We start from the raw sequence: 27919 nt of genomic DNA, 5'->3' as shown, positions 1-27919 counted from the left end.
GTCAGAGGACGGCAGCCAGGAGATGAAAGAATGCTCGTTCACCCACGACTCTCCCAACACAGTGTGTGACTGTGTGCGTTTGTAGTTATTATGCCTGCCACTGTGTATGCATGTCTATATGTGCATGTGTGTCTATGCACATGCACATGTACTGTATTCATACATGTGTGCATGTTTACATGTACGTTTACAGTATGTATGTGCATGCACGTGTGTGTGTGTGTGTGTGTGTGTGTGTGTGTGTGTGTGTGTGTGTGTGTGTGTGTGTGTGTGTGTGTGTGTGTGTGTGTACATGCACACGTATGTGTGCACTGCAAACCCCTGAGTGTCATTTTAACTCTCAGACCCTTATAGGATCCATTTTTACACATTTAAAGTGACACTTAGGATTTGAGTGTTGTGTGTATTTGTGTCTCGTGTGTGTGCAGGCTGTACGAGCACAGCTCGGTGGCCAGGATGTAAAGGCAGTGACAGCTTCATTAGGGCCCGGCCGCACAGGGAGACAGCACCATCCAAGGAGGAGGGTGAAAGACAGAAAGGGAGGCGAGAGGGAGGGAGGAGAATGAGGAAGAGGGGAGAAGAGAGACACGGGACAGGCCAGGTCTCCTGCAGGGCCGGCCCCCACGTCAGTCCAGCCGAGTGGAGTCTGGGGCCGACAGCTGCTGTCTCCTTTAATGAGCCTTCACTGCTTTCACCCGCTTTCAATTTACCGGGCTGTCCAGCACCACTGCACTGCCCTAAATACACCACGACACCCCCCCCCCAAATAGCAAATACACAAAGTACACTTACACACAGACCAGCACACACATACACCCACACACGTCACACAGTGTTTGAGGTTGTCTTCAGTTCTGCAGGTGATTCCCTCAGGTGTTCCATAATAGTTAAATTAATTCCTTGTCATCCTTTAATTAGGGCCATCTCATCTGGGAGAGAGCCGACACCAGGTAGGGTGTGACCAGTGTCACTTAACAGAAAGCCAAAACGTTCTCAAAATAGAATGTGTTGTATTAATGTACAGCTACATACCAAAATCCTGAGTGTTGATTTCAAGAGCCATCAATACATATTGTCTATTCACAGCTTCGGCCATATATAGAAAATAAACAGAACATTAATGGGTTTATTTTTAGATTTCACATTAAAACGTTACCAAACGTATCTGACGTATCAAAGCTGGCTAAACATCATTGTGCAGTGCCGGAGTTAAGAAGTAATGGTAGTTAATTTGTAAATCTTACTCAGAGTGTAAAACCCTTTCATAATGAACCACTTAAACCTTATATAGCCTACTAAGTTGACTGGGGACCCCAAGGGCTCCATACTTCATCTCGTACTTCTTTCTCCTTCTACACCGAATATCTTAGCTGAAAATAGCCATCTACAATATTGTGAGGTGTTGTGAGCTTGTAGATCTATTTTCAGCTAATGTTCGCCCTTTATGCATGCCCAGAAAAGGGACGCTAGGGTTCATGTGGTTAAAAAAACATTGAGGATTTTGCAGTGTAGGTACAAGCAGACTTGGCTTGTTTGAGGGAAATGACACCCCAACATGCATCCGGGAGACATTTAACCAAACCACTGTAGCGTCTAGGCAGTGTAGCAGAAAACGGTGGCCTCAAAATCTTTGACAAAATGCCATTTGCTTTTCTGGTGCTAGGTAATCTTGAACAGATTTTCCACAAAAACAATTTATCTCCACGTTCATCTAAAAATACATAGAGGTGATTTCTGCTGGTAAGTATAGTGTCCCATGGGCAAATTTGGGTTACAGACTGTGTATCGCATTTGAAGTGTCTAAATCTAAAGTAAAATGAAAGATCATAATACAATGTGTACTGAAGGTCAATTCATGGAAAGGGCATTGGCAGCAGTATTCCAGATGAGCTGGACAGTTTAATTGTGTTTGTTTAGTTGAGACATAGAGGGATGAACTGTTTTCTTACGTTTCTCTTAGCGTAAAATCTTCTGTGATCATTTTTGTAGCTCAAGATACAAATGTAACCAAATGGACCAATTTGCTTATATTGAGTACATTTCCACTGAGGATTTCACAGCCATAGGGCAGTTGAACAAATTCTACAAAGAGGGGAAATGTATTACAGCAACTCCATGTTATAGATTAGTAAACGTTTCTGTATGTTGACTATGGAACAGTCCCATTTGCCTTACCCTGATCTGGGGTCAGCCATACACTCCTTTCAGTCCCAGAACGTCCAGGTCTAGGACAACAGAAGAGTGGGCAGCATAAAGCCTAAGTTCATGATCGCTCACTAAATGGATCATTTGATGTGTATTGACAAGGGGCTGGCATTGCACATTTAAAAAAGTTGCCATTCGCTACAACTCACCTGTCTAGGAACTTCTATTAGCCTTCTGCTGCCTGGTAAGAGAGATCAAACAAAAATCCCTTTACCAGATGCTTATGAGACACAATTACAATGTGTACATGACCACTCGTCTGATTATTGCTACAAAAACCCAAGAGCTGTCATTAACATGCATGCGAACATGCTTCAGTTTCTACACAAAACCTTGCTCCAGAAATCCTTACCAAGACGTTCAACCATCAAGTAAATAATTCAAATGATCAATTAATTGACACAATAAGTCGATATCCTCTGCAGGAGCATTGTTCATCATGATGTGACACCCTTTCTTGAATCTCCCATGATGTCTACACTCCCTCTACTGGGCTGTTACAAAAGTGCATTAATTTGAGAACACATTTTGTCTTTCACCCCTGTGCCATTTCAGTACAAGTGCAAAAGAGAACCGTTATGCAAGTGAGACTGACACAAGTCAAATATCCTTACAAGGCTCTTTTATTCATCCATTGACAATATAAAAAAAATATCCTTACAAGGCTCTTTTATTCATCCATTAACAATATAAAAAAATATCCTTACAAGGCTCTTTTATTCATCCATTGACAATATAAAAGTAGTTTCTAAAAACGTGTTCACATTCAAAATAAGATCCTTTGGTAGCCTTTACACAATTGGCGGATAAAATAATTTACATTCAATATATTAAAATTAAGAATTTAATATCATCATTGAGAATGTTTCCCAGTACTTCAATGTCTCAGTAATGACAGATTTACTAATGAACACTTAAAAAAAAACAAGGGTAAGGTAAGGGAGCCAAAAGCCAACACAGGCTTAAAACGATAAGTCTCTGTGCATAACTGTTGTCCCTGGTTTCCTGAAGGCAGCATACCCATACAGTTCGTTTTCCAATAGCTTTGTTTGATTGGTTGGGCAGCAGATTTGCACAGAAACGCGTGCGTGTTACCCCTTTGCTGTCAGCACTAACACAAGTACACATTTCTGGTTCAAATCAGCTCAAAGCTATGGGAAGTGAACCGGAGCAGGTAAGAGGTACGCCACCTTCAGTAAATCCCAGGGCTACAGTTATGCACAGAGCACATTGTTGGCTCTCCAATAGAGGCAACACGGGCTCCGCTGAGTGCTGACTGTCAGTGTCCGATCCGATGTCAGTCTTCAGCGACTTGCTGGCGAAGGGCTGACCAATGGTCACTAATGATGGCTCAAAGGGTAACATCCATACTTGATCCCAAACCTGATGATGCTGAGAAAGAGCTGCTGTAAAGAGAGAAGTTACATTTGGGATGGTCCACTAATCAAAAACATTCTAATCTAAATATGTGCATGTACACCAACAGGGTTAACAAAAACAAAGTTTTAGTTAATGAGTTATTGGTGCCATATCAAAGACACAGCAAATGCATCAAATTATGGAATATTGACATATTTTCCGTTTGGTGTACCTGCTGTATCTAAATTTAGAATCCATCATTAGTTTGTTAGTCTGAGTTTGTTCAAAGTCTACACAAAATGCATGCAGTTTGTGCTTATGTTATAGAAATCTAAAATACATACATAAAAAGACTGGACTAATAACAGCTTCCCTGTGGATGTTTGACATGTTGATGTCAGTCTTGCCCAAATATGGAAAGATGGCGGATCTGAGATAATTCACAAAATGTAAAAAAAATATTCAGGAAATCACTTTGTTGGCCTACTGGCAGTATGCACAAGAAAACTGGCGCTGATCAGTCCAGTGGTTTGAGAAATTAGCCTCCGACACACAGACAGACCCTCTTCTAGATGCCTTGACCCTCTGATTGATTGACTTTATAAACAGGATTATTAACAGTACAGTCAAAGGTTATGCTAAAATGATTAAAAACGCCCCAGGGGCTTGTTTCAATTGTGGTCCATTGTACTCAATTCGTCAGTAATACATTCAATAGCAGCCACTTGGTAGTAATTGCTAGTATTTAATAACTAAATGCATCCTGTGATAATACTACCTTTCACAATCCGAGTCGTAGGAAGCTTTGCACCCATCTTCCAGAGGATAGCGGTCAATGCAGCTTCTTCTAGGCCTCTGGATTGCCTGAGCCACTGTATACCTGGTCAGGCCCTGGACACACCTCTCTATTTTGGCCACGCTCAGATCCGACTGGAGGAACAGGTGGAGCCGGCTGTCTGATAGAAGCAACGGAGTGTAGAGAACGCTGCAAAAAACAAGAGTATGTTAACAGCAGTAGAAAAACTAAGTAAAAGGACTGAGTAATAACAGAAATGACTAAGAAATCATCTCCTTTGTGTGAACTTTGAATTGAAAGACTGTAGTGAAGGATTCTCTTTTTCATCAGTTATCAGACAAGTTTCCAGAGGGGTGAGAGGGGGGCTTGGCTTTCCCTGTGTACCAGTAGATGGCGATACTACATTGTCTTACCGATTACACTTAAGGTTACAGTAGGGATTTTCTGGGGGAGGGGGACACTCACGCGTCTAAGAATTTCCGCATGCCCTCCATCCTCTGGTTGACCTGTTCTGTGTCGTTCAGTCTGAAGAAGGGTTTCCAGGGGGGCAGCTTGGGTACATTTCTGAATAGAAAACACTAATCAACCAGGGGTACTTTGCTCTTTATTAATAACAGTTGCCACCAAAATGCCACCATAAAAAGGAAACTTATCCAGTCTCATCTCATTTGTCCTGTTTGTCTCATTAGTAGCACTAGCTAAATTGCTCCCGAATCTCTAATAATTGAGATGCATGAATGACCCAACATAGTGAGACTTCAAGTAAGGAATATAAAAGGATAATATATTACAATACAAGGATAGCACGTTTGTTCTTAAAAAACTAATAGCCAAGATGATAGTGTGAACTTACATGATGTAATGATTCTGTTGCAGATTGTGGCGCAGCCAGACAAACTCATTGTACCGCCTCCTTACACACGAAGTCTTTTTTGCAAAACACATGCTATTGGTCTACACAAAAAAGAGAACACCATTTAACACAAGGCAGAGTAAAGCCAACACAAATACAAGCCTCTTTAGTCAACCTCCTAAACACTAATGTATACTTCACTGTACGATGGACTCACTTGCTGACACCATGAAATAAAATATGTTTCAGTGAGAGACCCTTGTACGGTGAAGTATACACAAATCCACAGAGCGCTGCACTGTAGGTGGCACAATCATTGCTGCGGTGTCAGTCAGCTGCTGCGGTTCTGTCTGTCTGTTGACGTTAGCAGAGCAGCCATAAACTAGCCTACTGGCACCTGCCGTAGGTAGTTTGTCCCAATTTTCTGTACATTTTTGTAAAGTTAGTGTTAGTAAAAAGCAGGTAAAAGATTACCGTGAGCAGTCAGTGACTGCAGCTGACTGACACCGCAGCAATGGTTGCGAGCAGGGCAGCGCTCCGTGGATTTGTGTATATATTAATTCAACCAGTCTTTGCTGGTCATAGCCTTAACCTTGACAAAGCATATGCCAAAAAGTACTCACATGCAAACGGATCTCATAGTCGACGTACGTGTGCCAGAAGCCGTCACTGTGGAGCATTGGATCTCGAACACAAATGTTGACAAATTCCTACAGTGGCGCAAACAAATTAAAAACTAGGGCTCCAAGGGTCAGAAAGGGGTCCTAGTGGTGAAAGGCAGAGTGATTTAAAAAAAACTAGGGGTCCTGCATTTCATATGGGAGACCCAATTAAAACAGGGTTTCAGTTAGTTATGGTTTTAGGGTAAAGCTGCATGTGTGGATATAATGGAGAAGGCATACAAACTGGACATGTCTCAGCACAATCTTACCCCTGAAGTGCCAACTTCTGGAACTCACGTCAACTTGTGCCAAGTCATAAAACCACTTAAGCCCCATATACTTTACGACAAATAATCAAAATTATTCCATTTTATAGCCATTTTGAAGATTAAAAAAAAGTTTGAAAAATTGCCCAAAATATAAGTGGGTTAACTGCACAAAGCACATCTAGATCAAAGCCATCATTTTGCTTTGTGTGTGAAGAGCTGCCACTCACCGTTTCAATTACGCTGTCCAACAGATTGTCCATATTGGGTAAAGAAACCTGAAAAAGAAATGGGGAGGGGGGGGGGGCGTTTAGTCGGTCTTATGGCAATGCCTAAACACGAGTTTGGGTTTCAGGAACTATATTCTCCCTTGCATAATAAAATTCCCCTATGCCTGCACCAGAAATGGGCAGCAATCAGTTTAGTGTGGCAAAATGACAAAGACCAGCATTACATTTCAAAATGTAAGAAAACCCTCTGCTAAAGGCTGCTGCTCAGGCCAGCAAAGTCAATGCCATGTTCCTACCAATAGAGCAGGGACATGACATTGGGCCAGGAGGGTGTAATCAACAAAATGCAACCGTGCAAATAGTTGGGGCAGATTCAATTAAAAGAAAGGGGACCAAAGGGTTAAGGGATTGGTTCAGTGAGTGAAGGGGACAATCTGTCTAAGCCATAAACACCTTAAGATGGACTCATAAACAGGCAGCACTATGTAAACTGTATGTGCCTCTGGTGGCACATTGCAAGGATGACACAGTACAACACTGCACAAATTACCTCCACTTTGTTATGATTTTCAAATGAATTAAAAGCATCCTTCAAAGCAAGTCATTGATAAAAGGCATTATGGATGTCAACTAAACTTGTTCCTCGTTCCAGGATGTGGTGTGAGCATCCTGGGATGGTAACATCACCTTTTGTCCTCCACAAGCAACCAGCTAATCAATAAGCACAAACAAGAGTTCAGTGCAGGACCTAGCTCCAATCGGAACCTCACCCTCCGCTGTATAGCTCCGAGATGAGGTTCCATATCGTTCTCTGCCGTTCGGCTGAAAAATGTCCGCACATTTGCCACTTTACATGTTTCTTACCCCTTTCTGCACATCGTATCCAAAAAGTAAAGGTATTCTGAAATGATCACAGATGTTTGAAATTTTAACTCACCATAAAATCTAACAAACGAGTTGAAAAAAGCACTTTATTCGCCTCTCTCCTCCGCCGGTTACATGTTTTTAAGACATTGCGCAAGAGTTGCGCCCATAGAGATAACATTACTGATTCCCCTACTGGTCAAATGTTGAATTGCATCTTCTAATGCATAATATTATTGAACCGGCTGAGGAGAGAGGCGAATAAAGTGCTTTTTTCAACTCGTTTGTTAGATTTTATGGTGAGTTAAAATTTCAAACATCTGTGATCATTTCAGAATACTTTCACTTTTTGGATCGGATGTGCAGAAAGGGGTAAGAAACATGTAAAGTGGCAAATGTGCGGACATTTTTCAGCCGAACGGCAGAGAACGATATAGGACCTCATCTCGGAGCTACATAGCGGAGGGAGAGGTACTATATGGGGCTATGCAGGACCCATCTCTCCACAGACCTCACATGAAGCCATTTGCCATTAAGGGTGGATTGTCTCACCATTGATAACTTAATTATTAGTCTGGAAGTAAGTAGCAGCAGTTCACCTACATCTTTTTTAGAATAGTTTATCCAAAACCAATGGAAGTTTGCACGTAAAAAAATTGCAAGAAAGAACACATTTTAAAGGGGAAATAAAGTGTATCCACCTTTTTAAAGGCCAGTAATTACATCATGTCATGTGCTATGCGGTTATGTTTCAATGATATGGCCTACATAAAAGTATATCCTTAGAATTTGGCCTGCCAATTTTTTATTAAATATTGGTATTAATGAATTTCCAAAAATGATAATGATTGACTTTACCCACCTTTTTATTTACCACTGGACCGTTGTGCATTAACACTCCATGAATTCACTTAAGACCCATTATGGCCTATTAGACTGATTAAGCAAGCTCACTTATATAAATTGAATAGCCCAGTCCAGGCCCTACCTTATCAATTATGCCTCGACCCTCGAGAGAAGCACCATAACAAACTATTCTAAGAAGCTTCATATTGTGAACACAGTGTATGTAGCCTACGTTGGATAGCATTGCAGTTTTTTGACGTACACTTGTCAGCATACATACCTTCCTTGGACTCGAACGGGAAAACCAAACGTGGTCGTGTGTTTGCAGCTCGGTGCTGAGCTCTAGACTGATAGAGAGTGGCTCTCCGATTAAAACTACTGCAAAACAGCAGGGTAAAATGTCTAAAATCTTTGGATTGCCACAGAGTTAAAATCGTATGGGGCAGGTCAGGTAGGCCTGAACACGCGTCCTCCCCAGTGCTCATTTTCTGCATGTCGGCTGTAATCATGCCCACCTGCGCATGATTGAAATCACCTGGTTGGAAGAGGTGATTAGTCATTCAAGAGGGAGATAATTAATAAACCATTAGAGGTTCATAATCTATTTCCAAATCTCCACCCTGTGCATATAAAACAGGTAATATGTATTGTTAAATTATGCCCATTATACAGCCTATGTGTTCTAGACTTGCATCAACATGAGAAAATAGCAAGAATTATCTATAAAAAAAAAACATAGAAATAGGGAGGAAAAACCTTACCTTTCACCTACAACTGATTAGACCCATTAATATTATCAACAATACCAAGGTCAAATAATCCTAGGATAATTTGACATGAGTAGTTATAGACACAATAGCAATAGCCATACAGAAAAAAATACCTTATGGCTCTGAACATGGCCTCCAGCTCTGCTTTAAGTTTATACAATTATACTTCCAGAAAATGTCATGATGTAATACTGAAAAAAGTATTGAACACATGTTTTGCTACATGCATTATGGTATGGCTTAGTTTACATGTCTGCATTGTGGTGCCTTGAAACCAGTATAAGACCTTGTTCTAATATTCTCAATTGAATGTTAACTATCACACGCAAGGGAAAATGTGAAATAATGTGAAATATGATATGACATGGTGTTATATGACATGGCATGTTATGACCTTAGATTCTTCTAGTGTGAATCCTCAATTGTATTGTGTTGTTCTGATCAGCCCTGAACAATGAACTCCAACTGTGGCCTTAATACTTATCTGCACCACCTATTTCCATTCTAATGACTACAAAATGAATGAATCACAGATTTATCAAGTGATGAATGGATGTTGCGTCAGGCTGACCTCACCAATTTCCTTAGAGGTCCATAAAAGTTATTCCACAAATCTGAGCCATAGGTCAGACACTCAAAATGAACAAACTATGATCACCAGTAGTTTTATATCTTAAATAGTCTGCTGTCAACAAGTTGCAAATTCTGGGAGGCTATGGTCTGCTCATTTGCATACAAAGCCCTTTTGTTATGGGTGTAATTCAGGAGATGGAAAGTTTCCACGGTTTATCATCTCCAGAGGCGGTGGTACTTGAGATAAACTTATTGACATATTATGGCCAATAAGTGAACTAATAGGCCCTAGAAAATTGACAAGTGCGGGTCTAAATGCTGAATCCATCTATCTATGAGTATATTGTTTTTGTCATATTTCTGTTATGGTTGTGTTTTAAAGTGTGGCTTTAAATTATTTGACAAACACAGCAGCCGCAAATAGTCCCTGGAGAGAAGCTTGATTTGTGAACAAAATTCAAATGTCTAATGTATGTCCAAATAAAAGACATAGCCCTACATAGTTTCAAATGTATTCTGTTTTTTTTCCCTGTTGCAAATTATTACATAACTGATGACTATATTGCATTGATTTGAGGATTATTTAAATCAACAAGGGGCACATGAAGGCCTAGAGGTAAAGAGGTCAACCAGTAACCAAAAGGTCACAGGTTCAATCCCCAGCACAGACAAGAGGACGTGTTCCAGTTGTGAGCTGGTGACTGGAAGGTAGCTGGTATCTACTGTATGGTGCCCACTATCTCTGCTTACAGTAAATGCCCGTAAGCAAGGCACTGAGGGCCAAAGTGGTTCCAGGGATGCTGCACTGCAGGTGACCCTCCCCCTGAAATCTAGAAAAGATATGAAAAAAGACCAATGTCATGCCTACAACAGGCCAGATTTTAAGTCTATTTATATGCCCATTTTTCTGGTGAAAGAATGTGCATGATACTTACTGTATGCTTGTATTTAATAATGGTTCATACATTATGCAAACCTGGTAAGGTGTAGATGGCCTGGCCACACTTTAAGTATCCTCTTTTTTAATTTTTTTATGGCATGGCTCTGCGGGAGTCTAGCCATCTAGAAGAGGGTCTGTGTGTCTGTAACTATTCTTATTTATATTATTTTTAATTAGTGTGTTACCTTATTACTTATATATCTGCCTACTCTTACCTTACTGTGATGCTGCTATGACACCTGAATTTCCCTTAATATAAATAAAGGTCTATGTCCACATAATAATTCTGAATATAGTTACAAGATACTCATATGAAAGGTGTACATGACTGTGCATTGACTGTTGTCCATGTGTGTATATTTTGGTTGAAATAAAAAAAAAAGATTATTTCTCTGCTTGTTCTTCAAATTCAGCGTGCTCCATCTAAGAGTTTTAGCTACATATTTCAGCTGATTTCACGACTGACAGAGTTCGACCTTTCTTTTATTTAATGGTATGGGAGCGCTACACTTGACTTGTCTGTACAATACTGCTTTACCGAGTAGCAGGCCTTACCATGTACCAGTAGGCTTAGGTCTTGCATGGATATAGAGGTGTGCAACTTTGTCTATTTGTGTCAACTGTGTCTATTTTTGTAGGATCAAGTCTTCTCTCTTCTCGTTACATTTATCACAGCCACCCACATTTATGTCTACATGTACAAATGACTAACAAAACAACTAACCAACCAGCTTAACTATTACATCAACTTTTTTGGCCACATGTGTGAAAATTTATTTTACACATAATTATTGTTACCTTGTACTTCTTGTGTTTGTCACTACTCTTACCTGTATCTGTTTAATGCCTGCTGCGGTGCTACCAACACCTGAATTTCCCCAAGTATCAATAAAGGTTGGTCTATCTATGTAAATGACTGATAACTGCCTGATGCCTATTACACAACCAAGGGGTGTCTATCTTGTGTGTGCTGTATTGGCCATATCACCCAGGCCTAGATAGTGTTTTCTTTTTTTTTGTGAGCATAGAGAAAGTAATGGTTTTAATCATGAAACATTTTACCAAGATGAACCCTAGCATCCCTATTCTGGGCCTGTCATAATAGGCAAACATTCTGCAATAAAAGCAGCTCACAACATATCACGTTGGACTATCACTGTGGGCTTGTAGTTTGGCTATTTTCTGCAAAGAGATTTGGTGTGTAGAGGGATAAAAGGCGAGGACCAAGTACTGTATAGACCCCTGGAGGGTTTTAGATGTGGTTAATTGTTAGTCGACAGTGGGCTTTAGCTCTAGCCCAGAGACGGAACTAATTCAAATTCTGTAATAATAGCGATCATACAGTTCATACAGTAGTTCTTAAGTGGTCACACAATCATTATTCCGTTTTCTTTCTTCATATTTTAGTTACTAAACTAGACATCGTTAGAAGTATGGCCTTGTACAGAGTCAAGCACTCAACTGTTTGTGCATATTTCTTTTTTAAGGGGAGGGATTTGATGACATCCAGTTTGGTCTGATGAAGAGCCGGTAGGCTGGAAACGTCACGTCCATGGCGTAAAAGGAACCAAAATAAAAAGGTGAAGCTTTGGAGCATGATCCAGTGTGTGGACACTTTGATAAATGTTTGCATAAATTAAGCATGCAAGTCATGTTGGACATTGCAGCACTGTTTGCACACATTGTATGTTTCCACAAAATAGACTTTAAATACTTAACCACAGAGGTTTCATTTGATTAAAGGGCCCAAACTGCAGCCTGGTTAATAATAGGGCTAAACAGGCAGGGTATACAGCCAATCTCTGGAGTGGATTAGAAAAACATATGGACCAACATGTCAATATCAGTGAATTTATTCTGGTGGTCTTTGATGCAGAAGGCTTGTGATTTGTGTTTTTGTGAGAACATATCGGATTCATTATCAGGAACAAAATAGGTTGTCAATGTAAGCACACACAAACACAATAAATCAGAGTGGTCTAAAATCCAGGCAGCCCCGAGGTGAAAAAGGTGACATGTTGTTTTCTTTCGGGTCAGGTGTCACACAATTGCCCTATTTGGGTTCAAAAAGGTGACTGTAGCTGAAAAGTGACACTTTTGCATGTCTGAAAATCATTTTCACAATGCCATTTAGCTGTCCACCAGGCAGATTCTTCTTTGTGGAAGGAACCAAAATTCGCATTAGTTTTGTGATGGCTTTTGCTCCAACCAAGATTTAATTCCAGAGGACATAGCCACATTTGTCAATTCTTTGACAAGCACTGAGCCAGGTTAAGCCAGCTCCAGAGCAGGCCAGTAAGCACAGCACAGGGCTTAACTAACTCGGTTCTAGTACTCTTCAAAATGTTAGCATGAGTAGGTGATGTTTTAAGTGGTGAATATAAATCCTGAGTGATGCGACTGGTGTGTGAAAGCAGGTAGATTATGAAGAATGCTTAGGGTAAATAAGTGTTCTTGGACAAGCATGTCAGAAGTGACAAAGTTCCTTAAACAGGGCATTGGCCTTTTCCACTATCATCAATTATACGATTGGAGAAATCTTTCCCTTTGATTTCCTCAACTCCCTGTTCGTTTAAATGTTTATTAGGATAACATCCACAAAATATACACAGGTTATTACATAAGATCCTCACCTCATGTTGACAGAAAAGTCAAGAAAAACAAGCAGACAGCCATCATATAAATTTTATATTTGACCAAGTGCAAATACTTTTAAAGGGAAATAAAATATACACCCCATTATGTACTTAAAATGATCAGTTGTAAAACAAACCAAAAAAAGACAAAGCATGACGGAACATATGCTGCTTTTCACAACAAAAACCAGTACAAGAATGAAATAAAAACAAGTTTATTTATAAAAAAAATGTATTACTTACATGTAATAAGCAAATAAGTTTTATTCACTGTGTGATGCAACTATTTCCATTGGTTCTTCCAAGATGAAGAGTTTGTGCCTGACACAAACTAGAAACTACGTTTTGAAAACCCCATGAACATTTATGTTTTGAAAACCCCATGAACATACATAACATGTAACAAGTCATGAAAGAACTGTAAAGGTCAGTCCTGAGGAAAATGAGAAGGGGGGGGGGCACCAGAGGGAAGTACTACTGAGCTTCATCTTCGGGACATGAGTGCCATGTCAGTCTCTCTTCATAGAACGAGATAACCACTTGAGGGCAACGGGTGTTGGCCTCTCGGGCTGGAACTAAGTCTGCTTCATCAGAGTCCTTCCTGTAGGGCAGAAAAGAGGGTTAAAAAGTGTGTTAGTTTAGAGCAGGGGTAGGCGGCAACCTTAGCCATCATTGGCATGGAGGATGGTAATCACAGGCATAAGTGCGTTTTTCTTTAAAAATGTAGTCAATTTAAGTCCCCTCGCATCTGTATGAAAATTACCTCCTGCAAATAATACTTCATTTTGTGTACACCTCAGTGCATGTAGCCCACGTCAGTGGTTCTTTAAGTGGGTTCCGGGGACCCCCCCAGGTGTCCTTGAGAGGGTTCAGGAGGTACCCAGTTAAATTAGTCAATATAGCATAACAATCAGTTTAATCCTATATAGTATATACACACCGCCATTTCAAAATCTACAAGCTCACAATGCGTTGTGACCCCTACTTTAGAGCTTCAGATTAAATGTGAATGCATTTCAAATCTGCCAGATCAACATGCTGCAGAGAAACGGGTCCCTCACACCAATGTTCAGCTGTGTGGTCGACTTGCTCGTCTGTGACTCACCACTTCATCAAAAACATTAACTCGCCGCTGCTGTCTGTGGCACCGATGATCCTCTCTGGATCTAGGTTTCTAGCAAATCCACGGGGCTTCTCAGTCTAAAAGAAGAAAACGACAAACACAATTTATCACAATAAATGGTCAAGTCCCAGGAAAAGCTAAGGTTGAGTGTTTTATGAAACTCACCACATCCTTCTTCTTAGCTTCTGTCTCAGGATCCTCTGTTGAAGACTTTCTTTTGACGGGTGCAGGCTTCTCTGACACATTCTTCTGTGCTTCAAGAAATGCCGATATCAGCTCAGGGCAGTCCAGATTCTCCTCTGGCTCCCAGGTGTTGTCCGCCCTGAAGGAAATGGCAACAATGATGACAATGAGCATAAACAACAGCTTTCACATGCACGAGGGAAGAAGTTCCCGCTCAGGGGGTGCAGGGGTACAGTGAACTCACTCTGTAAATCCTTTCCACTTGAGGAAGAACTCCACTTTCCCATTGACAATGCGCTGGTCGATCACTCTCTCCACAACAAATTCTTCAGGCACCTCAGTCGTCGTTGTTGTCGTCGTCGCCGTTCCCGGAGTCACCTCCTTCGACTTTGTTCCCCCCGTTGTCTTCTGCTTTTTGCCCATCCTGCACTGAAACAGGAGAAAACTTAAATTTGAAAAGTGCAATAAACTAGTATAAATGCACAATTTGGATATCATGGTGGCTGTCTCACACAGGCTTATTATTCTAATAAGAACATTTAATTAATTAGTTTCTCTATTGTTTGTGTTACATTACAGTCATTTAGCAGACGCTTTTATCCAAAGCGACTTACAATAAGTGCATTCAACATGCATTCAACATAGGTAGACAACGAAACTACTAATCACCAGAAGTCTTAAGTGCATTCTCTTCTAAAACAAGCAACTAAGAGTATACCTAGCGCTAAGGTAAAAGTGCAATATACCTACCTACTTTCTTAAACAGATGAGACAAATAGGAAAATCAAATGAGAAAGAGCTAAAACAAATAAGTATCGAATAAACAAGATCCAATAAAACAACAGTTCGTACAACTAGTTAACAAGTGTTAGTGGTGCACCACCTTGAGGCCTGTCTAGAGTTGTACCGTGGCCTGTTATTTGTCATCATATCTATACAGGATGTTAGATAGTTATCAAATAAATAAAAAAAAGGAAACCATCTATGCCTCCAGGTGTTTAATTACTGCTGCCCTTAATGATACATATATTATTTAGAAGGAACTAAAAACCCAGCAGCTAACATGGGAAAAGGTAGCCTCTAGTCAATTATTCCATAAATGAGTTGATGATCAAAGAAAGAAAAGGAGATACGCAAAGTGTGGCTTCTATAACTCCAAAAAGCAATGTTTCTAGCAAAAGCTCTTCTTCAGACTAATAAATGGGGGTTGAGAAATAAACGTGTATGGATACATAATCATCAATATGTTATACTACATACAGTACTTCACTAACTTCTCAAACTGGGGTCGAGGGACCCCCATGGGTTATTGAGGGGCTCACCAGCAAAAACAATGTATATGGCATGATAATCAGTTAACCACTTCAATCGTATACATTATTATTCTGTTATGAGATAATCTTTAAAGGATTATTATTATTATTATTTTTTACAAATCTTGAATGGGGGTCTCTGGCACAAAAGTTTGGATGTCCTCCATCCTCGACATGAAAAAGTTAAAAGCCATGTATGCATTTATAACCTCATCTTTTGAAGCGTGTTGCTCGTTTTCTCGCGAGTTCTTGCAGCGTGGGGGTCAGTGTTGCCATGTCCGTTTATTATAAGCGACTCTGGGCTTGTTTGTATATTAAGTTGCGTTAATATTGCGGGTTGCTTGTTTTCTAAAGTGTACTTGCTATTTAAGGCTTGCTTCCATTTGCTTTCCATTATTTAAACCAGTGGTTCTCAAATATTTTGATGTGCCGAGGGGAGCATGTGTGATGTTAGAATGTTTCAAAAACGTTCCAAATATTCAATTTTAGAGTTTATGAAATATTGCAGATCTACAAACTCACAATGACGCGTTGTGAGCTTGTAGATCAGCCATTTTCAAATAGCCGATGGCGATGCAGGCCTGGGTTTAAAGTGCTTATGTGGCATATAGTTGCTTCTTTTGGGCTTGTTTTCCTAGACCTGGTTGCTTGTTTCTCTTACAAAACCTGGCAACACTCTGGGTAGTAGGATGGGCCAGTTTTAAAAAAAGGGAAAAAACCTGGGCCGCTTACTAGCATTTTAGCCGTTAGCTACCACCAGACGCCGGCCTAAGTTAAAGGGACATTTAAACATAATGCTCGCGTTTCATCTGGCTGGCTGACACCAATAAGTTGGTGAAAGTAAAACTTTACTGCAATAGTTTGCGTGTCGCCAACAAAACCGTGCGTTAAGACAAAAGGTTTGTGGTTTGCTGTTAGTGTTGCCAACTTGCCTAGTATTGTGAGAGAAATAATCAACCAGGTCTAGTAAAAACAAGCCCAAAAGCAGCATTTTGATTATTTTTTAAACATTCTAACAACACAAATGCTCCCTGTGGCACACAACAGTTTCATGAAAATATTTGAGAAGAACTACTGGTTTGAATAATAAAACAATTGTTAAGCAAGCCTAAATAAGCAAGTACACTTTAGAAACAAGGCCAAAAACCTCAACCACCAATTTCTACAAGAAACTTTACAGAAAAAGAAGCTTATGGTCGCTTATAATAAGCCGACATGGCGTAAAAAGCCTGAATTATATTTGTTTGCGTGCCGTTTCGCGCACACTAATAAACGCAGATCTGCAAGCTCACAAAACAACGCGTCGCCCTCATCTTGATGCAAGAAGTCCTTCTGCAGATCGTCAGATCTGTGCGCATCGTAACCGATGTTTAGACATTAACCCAAAACAATAAAAGTTTGATTAACGTCGTGATCTTTTGCTTCACATGGAGGGACATAAAGTCATGGTCTACACGTTATCTTGATCACACACACTTTTTGCATGTTCATAAAACGCACGCAAGAAAAAGTATTCGATCAAAAACAAATCGGCCGTTTAAACATCCGCTAGCATGCAACTTAGCAACTCTGCAGACAATGCATTGTCTGCTGGCGGGTTCTTGAAACTCACAGACATGCTTCACATTGTTTTGTGGCCTTACAATGTGATCGAACATTACTAACAAGAAAGGGCACGAGAAGACTTTTAACATACATACCTTGATTACTTGCAAGAAGTACAAAGCTGTTGTTTCAGTGTGTTGACCTGCAGAACCGCGTGGATTGGAATGAAGAAGACTCGCCTACTATATGATTTCTGTTCTCTGATTGCACGACGTACGCGCCAAATGAAACCTAACTTAACTATTTTCTACGGGTGCCGTGAATGAGGCTAGCCGTGAATGGAGCGGAATCGAATGGAGTGAAGGCAAAAAAAACAGTGTTGCCAGGTTTTGCGAGAGAAATAAGCAGCCAAGTCTAGGAAAACAAGCCCAAAAGAAGCAACATGCGCACTTTAAAACCTATATGAATCGGCTATTTTCAATAGAAATCTTTGAGAAAAAAATAAATCTATATATTTAAAAAAATTTAACAACACAAATCTTGAATGGGGGGTCCCTGGCACAATTATTTTCAGATGAGGGTCCTTGGATACTTACACATTAAAATATATAAATACAATATTTTACAACCACTGGTTTAAATAACATTTGAAAGCAATCCCAAAATAAGCAACTACACTTTAGAAACAAGTAAAACAAAACGCAACCCGCAACTACCAATATTTACCAGCAACTTTACATTAAAAGAAGCCCGAAGTAGCTTATAATAAGCGGACATGGCAACCCTGGGAGAAAAAAAAAACTACCAAAGGAAGGTATGCTTCTTCAGCTATTTCCGGCTGGCTAGACGACCTTCGGCTAACTGCTGCCCCCCAAAGTCCATAATGCGAAGTACATCGCACACTGTGCCAAACTGCCAGTTGATCATGTAAAATCTGAAAATCCAAAAAAAAGGATATAGCATTATTTCAAAATTCTGGTATCTTGACCACAAATGTATTTAGCATTTACCTCTCCCTCCCACCCATTCTGGGTGATCATCAACCAAATGTCCTGTCATATCACCCGTTATATAAACTGTAACAGTTAACAGATACCGTGCAGTCCCATAACCTTTTGAATTGCCATTTTGAATTTGTATGCTATTTTTCAGTATTCTTCACTTCAGTGTTGCTCCCTTTATGCATTATGTAGCCTACTATATGAATAAAACATATAGGTCATGTATACATACATATCCATCTGTATGCCATTAAATACCTATATAGCTACAGTATATCCATCTCTCACACACACACACACACACACACACACAGTAACAGTTGTAAAGTTCTAAAATAATGACCAGCTTTTCCTTTAGTTCTTTTAATCAGAAAGAATGAATGTCCGCAAGAACACAACTTTCTTCAGAGAACTCATTTCTACATTTATCAATCACCATGCATACTGAAGTAAAAAACAGACAAACAAAACAAACAAAAAAAAATCACTCATTTCCAGCTCAGGAAAAATAAAGGTAATGAAAGAATTTGGTCAAACCAAAAAAATAAAAAAAAGGAAAAGAAAAAAATAAATATGAATTTATGAGGACTCAATAAAACTACCTCAAGGACCACACTAAAAATATTAGTATATTTAGTGTGTTTTTCTCCAATATCTCACACTCGCTCGCACATACACACAAACACACAAACTGCATATGGATAAATGTACCCACAATATTGAAATCTTAATTTCTAAACCAGTAACATTTTTTTTTCTTTTTCAGCTTCCAAACATTTTGTTCAACTTACTCTATTCATATGCTGAAACTGAAATATTATACAACATTTCTTCTTTTTACTAATAAGAGTTGGTGATAGTATTGTCTCACATAGCACACATACAGGTGTTTCCACACATAAGTGATTTTGGTACATTTAAGTGACAATATCTGTTGTGAAGTATTTGTAGTAGCCTCCAAGTTCCCTCAACTCTAATCTATACGAATGCAATGGCAAGAAATATGAATGGTATTCTGTAAACTCTGTCCAAATCATACCATGAAATAAATTGTGGGTGAGGTAAAGGGAGTAAATTTTGACCCCAAAACGCAAACAAAAGTACTTCAAATGAGGGGCGTAAGCAAAATTCACTGTGCTTTAAATTTAAATAACACAAAAAGGTAGCCACTTAAAAATAAGACATCATAACAAATGCACAACTGTGTATCTCTGATACACACAATAATCAAAATACTCATACAAATTTAACTTAAGGCCTTTGAGATTTGTCATTGGTATTTTGTTGTAAGTTACCTTTGACAAGAAATAGGGGCATACTTTTAACTGTCTACTACTTTTGATCTCTAAATTCCTCACAAATGTGAAATGATTATCTAAATTTCCTGTCACATACAGTACAAGTTACATTTGCTCTTATAAGCTAAATGTCTTGATGCTGCCTTTTGACGATCTAAGAATGAAAGATTACCTTTTCAGACTTCCAAATAGTTACTCTGCATCTCATGGAGAGAGACAGGACTGTGCCAACTGATTACAGACATTAGGTTGTTTCCACAAAAACATTGTATTCAAGAGTGAACCAAATCTGAACCTCCATTTTGTTTTGTTAATTCAACCCTATATACGGTACATTATTGGCTGGGGTCCCCCAGGGCTCTATACTTGATAGCCTCCCTTTTCACCCCACCACAACAAATCTCTTCGCAGAAAATAGCTGATCTACAAGCTCACAGCAGGTCACGTTGTGAACAAATACAGGTATATCTGCTATTTTTGCAGAAAGTTTTCCCAATAATAGGGACGCTAGGGTTCATGTGGTTTACCAGTTAGCTATGGTGACCTTCATACAATGTGGCTGTCTTCTCGGTCAACAGTGTAAAATTTGTGGGAGATGACGAAGACACTGGTATATCATCACTTGTGTATCACCCATACCCCACACAAGTAACCAAATAGCCCATGTACAACCATACGCAAAATATAACTGTCCAGTGTGTAAGCTACGTTTCTCCCAACCAAGGAGTTGTATTTACAGATGCGTTGAGTTTATATATTTTTTCAGTTATTGCCCCTTTTGGGCTCCCAACAGAGTTGAATCCCAAAACTTTCAAAGAAGGAAATCCCCAAACCAGAGCCAGGCAAGTGATTTCACAAATATGCAAAAACCTACAAAACACCCATGTCCCAGCAGGCCACGCTGCTTCACTTTTTGTCCTTCTTCCTCTTGTCCGTTTTACTTCCTACTGTTGAGGAGACAGTAGGTTTTCTTATGGGCTGAACTACAACCCTTCCATTAGCCCCGCACTGCAGGGTGTATCTCTCTGAGCTCAGGGCCTGTCCCGATTCATCCCTGAGCCTGGACAGCACATCCCTGGTGAGCTGCTGTATCTGCTGACCCACGGCGCCCATCGTCTTGGTGGTGAGCTGTTTTTCCCTGAGCAGCCTGTCTCTCTGGGCGTGGAGCCTCGCCACCTCCTCCTGGAGACCCGAGATCGCGTCGAGTTTGCGTTTGCGGCAGTTCTGCGCCGCCAGCTTGTTCTTTCCGCGCCGTCGAATGTCTCTCAAGAGGGTCACCTGGTCGGACGAGAAGCCATGGCCCTCCAGGACCTCCAGGAACTCCTCCACGGGCATGTTGACGATCTGTAGGGCTGAGAACGGGATGCACATGGATCGGGCACGCATCTCGTCGCGACTCATCTCCCCGTCCTCCATCGACTGGTCCTCGTCCTCACTCAGAGGCTCCTCCTTGATGCCTTTGTGGGGGAACATTGCTGCGGAAGGCTGGTGGAGGAAAGCAGGGGAGGAGTAGCTGTGGTCGTGCCACACACTCTCGCTCAGATCCACAGGCGACCACACTGTGGTGTACTCAGCAACACCTTTGGTGGGGATGGAGTCCACCTCACTGCTGTAGCCCGTCGCCCCGCCCTCATCCCCACAGTATGAACTGGACGACGACGACGAGGACACCTCCAATGTACCTGGGCGAGTGAAGAGTTCAATATGAGACGTCAAATGTAAGTACTATAACACTTTTGACTCCAGACTAGGGTTGGGCAATGAACCGAAAATATATCGAAACCAATATCTAACAAATAACCGACTTAAAACCAAATAATCAAACAGAAAGGTTTATTTAATTTTATACTATTTTCACTATATACTGTACATAAAAAGTTCATTAATCGTAATCGAGACAAAAGTTTCAAATAATCGTGATAATGATTTGAAGTCATATCACCCAGCCCTACTCCAGACTACATGGAAGCACATTTAGGACTTTCATCAAGGGAATAACTACAGAATATTCAACTGACCTGGCGAGGTCGGACCTTGAGAGCTGCTCTCCAGCGAAAGACCGGAATCAGAGTCCAGGTCCTCTAGGACTCGGGGGTCAATGCTTGCCAGACTCTCCATAATCTGGCTGTCCATGGTATCCAGGCCCTCCAGACCCAGCAGGTTGATCTGCTCGAACACCGCCTCGTCCAGACAACCATCTAGAGTGCCATGGGACGATGACACATTCCTTGTCGCGTTACATACTGAGGCAAAGGGGAGCACGCCACTGCCCAGGCTCAACCCTGACGGCGAGTGAGAGGCATTTGCAGATTCCAGTCTAAAGAATGGCGGCGGGCGCTGGGTTGCCAGCCTGCCTTCAGGCCTCTCCGACATCACTCCATAGAGTCCGGCTCTGGTTACCATGGCATCACGCAGACTGACGTCCTGGCTGATGGCACCGCCGAGATCAGAAAGTCGTTCCATAACCAATGGGTCCAAGTCCTAAAAAGGATAAACAGAATCGATTTTACTGGCCAAGCACAGTTACATAAAAATAGAAATAAACGTGGTTACCTGCTCTCTATAAATAGAATTTCTATATATATATATATATATATATATATATATATATATATATATATATATATATATATATAAATATATATATATACACTATCGAAATACAATTGATCTAAAACAGAATCTAAACTAAAAAGTGCCTTAAAGAAACTGGGACATCAGGTAAACAATGGTAGACAGGTGGCAACTGTAATAGTAACAGTAAACGGGTAGCATCTGTTTAGACCACATGCTATCTAAATAACATTCTGTACATTTGAAACTAGGTCAACAAAGCATCACTCTATCGAAATCACATTCTTATGTTTGTGGTAGAGAAAAGAAAAGCTAAATAACAAAAACGTTGTGACCAAAATATGTCTGCAATGTAGCCATACTAGCCTTTCCACTCCGGCAACAGACGAGGATCATTGAAATACATGGGAAAACATTGTTTACAAGAATACAGAATAGCAAATCTCAGCGTGAACACCTCCTAACGCCACAGCCACCGAGACATTGGCAGACAGTGTGTCTGCATTGGTGTGCAGCCACCTTTAGACATCTGACATTATCAAATGGAGATAACTTACATCTAGGTCCGTGAGAGGCAGTGAGAGGAAATTGCTCCATTGCTGGTCAATGTCAATGGGATGAGGATGCACCAGGTCAGACAGCGTAGCAGGGCTATCCAGCAGGCTCTGAAAAAGGCAAAACATGACATTGTCAACATTGTCAAAACAACTTTCACAATGTCATGTGCTGTTTGTTTTTGATTGATTGAATAATGTATTAGTCAGAAATGTAAACAGCACTAGGTACAGTCAGACATTAAGGCTAAAAGAATAACACAAAAAAAGACGTGGGGACTTGTTTCCATTGTGGTCCTATGTATTCAGTTCATCAACATAGCATAAAAATAACAATAATACATGTCATCAACAAATGCAAAACACTACGGTACATGTACAAAGGAGAAAGGGGAAAAACGTCAGCAGGGAATGACACCGCCTTTCTATGGGAAATTGCATTTACCTCCCCTTGTGGTCTCCTGATAGATAGTTTTTCATGCTAGTTTTGAAAGAAACCAGTGATTCACATTTTTAATGGATGGTGTCAAGGCATTCCACATTTTGGTGGCAGACTAGTAGAATGAGAGTGCTCCCATGTCTGTTCTATATTTGGGTGGTACCAGATTGTTGTCGCTCCCTCTAGTATTGTGGCTGTGGGTGTCACTGGCTTTGGAGAAGTAGTTAGTCAGGTATGAAGGTATTGAGGCCATCGAGTTTGTTTTGGGAGGTCTGAACTCTGAAGCTTAGTTTTTAGTGACATTGAGAAGATGTTGGAGAACCAAGAGGTGCAAGCATAGTCAAAGTGGCATTGAATGAGGGCTCCAGCAAGAGTCTTGAAAGCACTTTAGTTGACAAAGGAGGACATTCTGCCCAAAAACCTTGTTATTTGATATACTTTCTTGATAACTTTTTATGCTATTTTTTCACCTGTCAGTTTGTTGTCAAGAATACAGCCCAAATAGCTAACCTCTTCTTTGCTTGGGATTACTATATCTTCAACACTGACCTTGAAATCATTTGCATTTACATTACAATGGGAATGTTTGGAGCCAAAAAGAATGGATTCTGTTCTACCAAGGTGTAATAAGCAAATATAGCTTGTTTTAACCTAATGTACTGCATCTGTTGTCTATGTTAGTCCTTCTAGTATCAAGAGCTGAGTCCTAATGAATAAAAGGTCTCCACTGCCATTTACATTTTTGGTAGAGGCACTAACCATTTGCTTATGTTTGTATCACCGATTGGGCCTGTAATGTAATTTGAAAGGATAATTTTCATGTAAAATGTATGATAAACCTAATCTCTCTGTCAAAACGTTTCACATTTGTGTGTGAAGATGACATTTGTAAATCTGATGGGAAATACTACTTTATGATACAAGTTTGATAACACTTCTCAAATCAGACAATAAAGGACTTCGATTGATCAGCACATGTGACAATATTGATACTAGAGCCAGACTGATATATCGGGTTGGCCAGTATAATATATCGGCTATTATTCTATTATTTTTACGTCATCTGTATCGGCAATTATGCAGCCGGGATTTTTAGCGTTCCTATTTTGGGTATGGCATTAAAAGCAAAAACTTTCAAACGATTAGCCGATCTACAAGCTTGCAATGCTTCGCAACAGGTTGTGAGGTAGTAGATAGGCAATTTTTTTTCTTCTGTTTTTGAAGAAATGTAATCTGTGTTTTTCAAATTGATTAGAACTGATTTTGTAATTTTTTACAGAATATCGGTCAAAACATTGGTAATCGATGGGTTTCAGGATCGGCCCCAATTGATAAAGCAAGGAAGTGAACACTGGATGCTCACCTCTTGTTCCAGTGTAGAACTCTGCGTCAGCTGACTGAGTAAAATGGCCTCCTCCTCTTTGGTGTCATCTTCCTAGTGGGGCAAAGAAATGCAGATAGAAAGAAAAACTTAAGACAGTTGACAGCATCACAAAGAAAAGAGAAAAATAAAGAAAAACAGAAACAGTCTATTGGTTTGTTTGCGAGCAATTTAATGCAGATCATTGTATTTCTGGCTCAGTGAGCCCAATCCAAAAAATGTTTTAATTGGATGTCTGAGACAACAATCCATAGTCTGTTCTGGCGCAGAGAGTTTGTTGTAATGAGCAGTGGTTGTAACTGCTCAAGGAGCTGAGCCCAGCTTAACTCACTGTCAGACACAACTGTTATTATCTGCCGGTCAACTGTGGTCATGGGCTCCTGATACATGAACTCAAGGACTTTGTATGTGTGTGTGCCAGGACACTTTGCATTAGGAATGTGTGAATGGGGAATGTGAGAACAGACATATATAAAACTAGGCCTTTGGTCCTCTTTAAGTCTCAACAGTGTTATAAGTCATATAGGAAGAGCTTACCTCCTCCTAATAGCCACAAGACCCTAGTCACCCTACTGCAGCATTAAATGTAGGTTACCACCTATCTGCAAGGACATAATGTTCTTCACGTTTATAAATTCATTGCCCCAATTACATTACAGCGCTATGAGAGGAGTCAAGGGGGGCGCCTGCCGTGTTGACATGTATGTTAATGCTAGGGAAAGTTCTAAGCAGGCTCTCTGTTTGGACTTGTAGACTTCTGATGAAGATGCACGTCCAGCCCAAAATGGCTCCGATAATCTGCAGACAGTGCAACTGTAGCCCTTTGCTCACTTAAAAACATTACACAAAATGTAGGCTCTTATACAAAAATATTGTGCAGGAAAAAGTAGGTGAAGAATCAAAGATACTGTATGTCAACATGATCTCTGTCACCAGGACTTTCCTTGGGGGGCTGTGCGAGTGTGGTCCACTGCTTTTGTGTAAGCAAACAGGGTGTGTGACTAAGCCTCACTTCTCCACCTCTCTACAGCCCTGCAGCTGGTGGTGCAGCCAGACAAGAGGGATACAGTTACAGAGTCAGGACAGGCCTCTGGGATCACATAGAGCCTATATGTAGCAGCTGTCTCTCCCCAGAACCAGAAAAACTGGCTCGCTATGGGGAATCAGAAGTGGGCTTTATGAACGATTGCATGAAGATAGACATTGTACGAGTATGACAATCAATCAGTGTGGTACAACTTCAGTCATAACAATGCAATCTAGGTCTTTGCAGCAAATAAGGAACTCCAATCTGAATCACTGACAGGTTGATGTGAACAGTAACAATGTAGGCACCACGCGTATATAGCGTTGACTCACAGCGAATATAGTTGACTCGTTGAGGATGAGGAAGTAGCTTAATATGACACTTATCTGGGAGAAAAGTCACAATTCCAAAAGTTCTGTCTTGTGGGGAAGGTAGCCTATTACAATGGCTTGTTAAACAATGGAGGTTAACAGGTGCACTGGACATTCAGTTGGGAGACTTGCAAAGATGTGCATTGAACCAATTCAGACTGAGAGTTGCTGTTTCCACTAGGCAATGTGTCTAAATGTTGTCCTGTTATTGTCTATTGTTCTTTCTCTTGGTATTTTAGTATTTCTATTTTACTGAGTGCACAGCACTTTGGTTCAACACTGTTGTTTTAAATATGCTCTATAAATAAAGTGGATTGGATTGGTTTGGATTAAGCTAAATACTGTAATTGTAAACATAACACGACCAGTACTGTATGTGCAATTTAAAGTCTTAACAGATACACACGTTTCAAATTAGTCACACTATCACCACTTGGTTTAAATGACCCAAAGTGACGGTAGACTGAGCCCTTGAGAAGTTAAAATGTGAATGCACATCCGAAGTTTAGCACGAAATTGTCCAACTTCCTTGTGACCTGGATCATTAGTGACCTGTGGAATGATGGCCAATCATTGCATAACTTCATAGATTGGCGTTAGCTAGCTAACAACACATAGCTAACCACCACAGCTCTGGCTTCTCCATCATTGTAAAAAAAAAAAGCCCTATGTGAAAACTTTTAGTTAATGCATTTATCTCCAGTTGGCCTGTGGTTGTAGAACATTAGTAAAGGAACTTTCTTGTGATCCAACTGTACATTAGATCACATTACATCACTGCAAACAAACACTTGCCTCTTGCAGATCCTCCTCACAGGCTCCGGTGGAGCAAGGCCTTGTTGTTTGGCACTCCTCTCGTCCGCTGTCAGGCAGGTGCTGACCGTCATCAGTGGCATGATGTTCCCCGGCGGTGCTGTCCAACCCGGGGACGGCGGTGTCAATGCCGTTACTGTCGTCCGAGGGCTCATCGGTCCCGGTCCTGTCAATGTCAGGTACCTGGTGGACCAGCCACGCGTTTAGCTGCGTGGGGAACCGCGGGGTCGACCCGAGTGTCCGAACCTCGTCCAGTAGCCGGCGACTGGCGAAGAAATAGTCCAGTTCGTTCGGACACTTGGGGTGGACGCTGTAGCCATCTAGGTTGTCTCTCAGGCTGTGGAAGGGGGTCTGGACGTAGGCTGAGCTGGGACCCAAGTTGATCTCGTGAGGCGGTTGGAAGTAGCCGTTCAAGTAGCTGTCGACGTCCACCCGAACTCCTATCAAACTGAGTAAGATCGTGAACTGGATCAGACCTTCTGTGAGATATTTTTTCGCGATTTGCATTTTCCTATATGCTCTTGGAGAATTACGACGGGTGAGAAATTGTGGATCCCTCAACCACCGACCCCTATTTTTCCCCGTCTGAACAAAGAAAAAAGACTAACAAAAGAGCATGCGTTCCCCTGTCAGACAAAGAGGTCCGCCCGAGCCGGCAAAACTGTTGGGCTATAGTAACGATCCCATGGCCCGGAGGGACGGACAAGGCGCTGTGATTGACAGATTGGTTGTCGGGCAGCAACCATTGGCACAAACTAGACAGGCAGAAACTAACTGACTTTATAACGACGTTATTCATACATTTTTACTGGAACTCTAGTTTTAGACACATCTTATAACCAGTTGTTCAAATCATGTATAATTACGTTAAAATCATCCCTGGTTGTAATGTTGACCGATTGTTGTGGTTTTGGGTGGCGGAATTGTGGCAGGGGTTAAATGCCGGTGGTTTCCATTAAAAACAACTGGCTGGCTGCTTTCTCATCCAATCAAACGCTGTTGCCGTGGAAGATTTGGGGTCTACTGATTGTAACGACTTAACTATACTGATATTCTATCACCATCACCTGCCCTGGTTAAAGTAACTACGCTTTCATCAGTTTCATATGGAACCCCTGGAACAGTGAAGTACGACTGTACTTCTTTATGTATTTGCCAGGAGGAAGTTGGATGTTGTTGGTAGCTGTTGTTGTCTATGGTTGTTGTGAGATGACTATTGGTGGAGCCTAGATCCCATAGGATGGAAGGCCGCGCTGGCGCTGTGATTGGCTGACGACCCGGAACGACAGTTATAGCA

The 27919-nt window shown here is 40.9% G+C and overlaps 3 protein-coding genes across 8 annotated transcripts; all 3 read right to left on the bottom strand.

Annotated features, from left to right (window-relative positions):
- Positions 1 to 2857: 2857 nt before the first annotated feature.
- On the bottom strand, positions 2858 to 6725 carry snx10a (sorting nexin 10a). 5 transcript variants are annotated; one of them, XM_084079712.1, is made up of 8 exons: positions 6668 to 6679; positions 6372 to 6419; positions 5837 to 5923; positions 5214 to 5314; positions 4826 to 4924; positions 4343 to 4549; positions 3909 to 3994; positions 2858 to 3611 (listed from the first exon to the last, which is right to left on the bottom strand). In XM_084079712.1, exons 2-8 carry the CDS (start codon positions 6402 to 6404, stop codon positions 3346 to 3348), a joined length of 879 nt encoding a protein of 292 aa, XP_083935838.1. In that variant the 5' UTR covers positions 6405 to 6419; positions 6668 to 6679; the 3' UTR covers positions 2858 to 3345. The 5 variants fall into 5 exon arrangements, with proteins under 5 accessions (XP_083935838.1, XP_083935837.1, XP_083935839.1 ...); XM_084079711.1 differs by lacking the exon at positions 6668 to 6679 and adding an exon at positions 6596 to 6653; XM_084079713.1 differs by having other exon boundaries at positions 2858 to 3608; positions 6372 to 6725.
- Positions 6726 to 13031: 6306 nt separating this feature from the next.
- On the bottom strand, positions 13032 to 17482 carry cbx3a (chromobox homolog 3a (HP1 gamma homolog, Drosophila)). Of its 2 annotated transcripts, none has more exons than XM_084079968.1 (5): positions 17320 to 17482; positions 14551 to 14730; positions 14289 to 14445; positions 14106 to 14200; positions 13032 to 13601 (listed from the first exon to the last, which is right to left on the bottom strand). In XM_084079968.1, exons 2-5 carry the CDS (start codon positions 14727 to 14729, stop codon positions 13475 to 13477), a joined length of 558 nt encoding a protein of 185 aa, XP_083936094.1. In that variant the 5' UTR covers position 14730; positions 17320 to 17482; the 3' UTR covers positions 13032 to 13474. The 2 variants fall into 2 exon arrangements, with proteins under 2 accessions (XP_083936094.1, XP_083936093.1); XM_084079967.1 differs by having other exon boundaries at positions 14551 to 14735; positions 17320 to 17481.
- A 1036-nt stretch (positions 17483 to 18518) lies between these two features.
- Positions 18519 to 27278, bottom strand: nfe2l3 (nfe2 like bZIP transcription factor 3). Its single transcript, XM_084079945.1, has 5 exons — positions 26601 to 27278; positions 24394 to 24461; positions 22595 to 22702; positions 21482 to 21944; positions 18519 to 21145 (listed from the first exon to the last, which is right to left on the bottom strand). The coding sequence occupies exons 1-5, from the start codon at positions 27127 to 27129 to the stop codon at positions 20370 to 20372; spliced, it is 1944 nt and encodes a 647-aa protein (XP_083936071.1). The 5' UTR covers positions 27130 to 27278; the 3' UTR covers positions 18519 to 20369.
- Between the last annotated feature and the right edge of the window lie 641 nt (positions 27279 to 27919).

This window comes from Gymnoscopelus microlampas (assembly GCF_963454915.1).
Source record: "Gymnoscopelus microlampas genome assembly, chromosome: 15".
Lineage (NCBI taxonomy): Eukaryota > Metazoa > Chordata > Actinopteri > Myctophiformes > Myctophidae > Gymnoscopelus > Gymnoscopelus microlampas.
This window is presented reverse-complemented; position numbering and strand designations above follow the sequence as displayed.

Excerpts from the sequence above, each read along its gene's own strand:
- snx10a (XM_084079712.1), bottom strand. The coding sequence starts at position 6,404 with ATGGACAATCTGTTGGACAGCGTAATTGAAACG. Across the intron at positions 5,315-5,836 it reads ACTATGAGATCCGTTTGCAT|ACCAATAGCATGTGTTTTGC; the intron begins GTGAGTACTTTT and ends TTTTTTGTGTAG. Across the intron at positions 4,925-5,213 it reads CAACAGAATCATTACATCAT|AAATGTACCCAAGCTGCCCC; the intron begins GTAAGTTCACAC and ends TTTTCTATTCAG.
- cbx3a (XM_084079968.1), bottom strand. The coding sequence starts at position 14,729 with ATGGGCAAAAAGCAGAAGACAACGGGGGGAACAAAGTCGAAGGAGGTG. Across the intron at positions 14,201-14,288 it reads AAGCTAAGAAGAAGGATGTG|ACTGAGAAGCCCCGTGGATT; the intron begins GTGAGTTTCATA and ends TTCTTCTTTTAG. Across the intron at positions 13,602-14,105 it reads TTAATGTTTTTGATGAAGTG|GAAGGACTCTGATGAAGCAG; the intron begins GTGAGTCACAGA and ends TCTGCCCTACAG.
- nfe2l3 (XM_084079945.1), bottom strand. The coding sequence starts at position 27,129 with ATGCAAATCGCGAAAAAATATCTCACAGAAGGTCTGATCCAGTTCACG. Across the intron at positions 22,703-24,393 it reads GTTCTACACTGGAACAAGAG|AGCCTGCTGGATAGCCCTGC; the intron begins GTGAGCATCCAG and ends TGCCTTTTTCAG. Across the intron at positions 21,146-21,481 it reads TCAAGGTCCGACCTCGCCAG|GTACATTGGAGGTGTCCTCG; the intron begins GTCAGTTGAATA and ends TCACTCGCCCAG.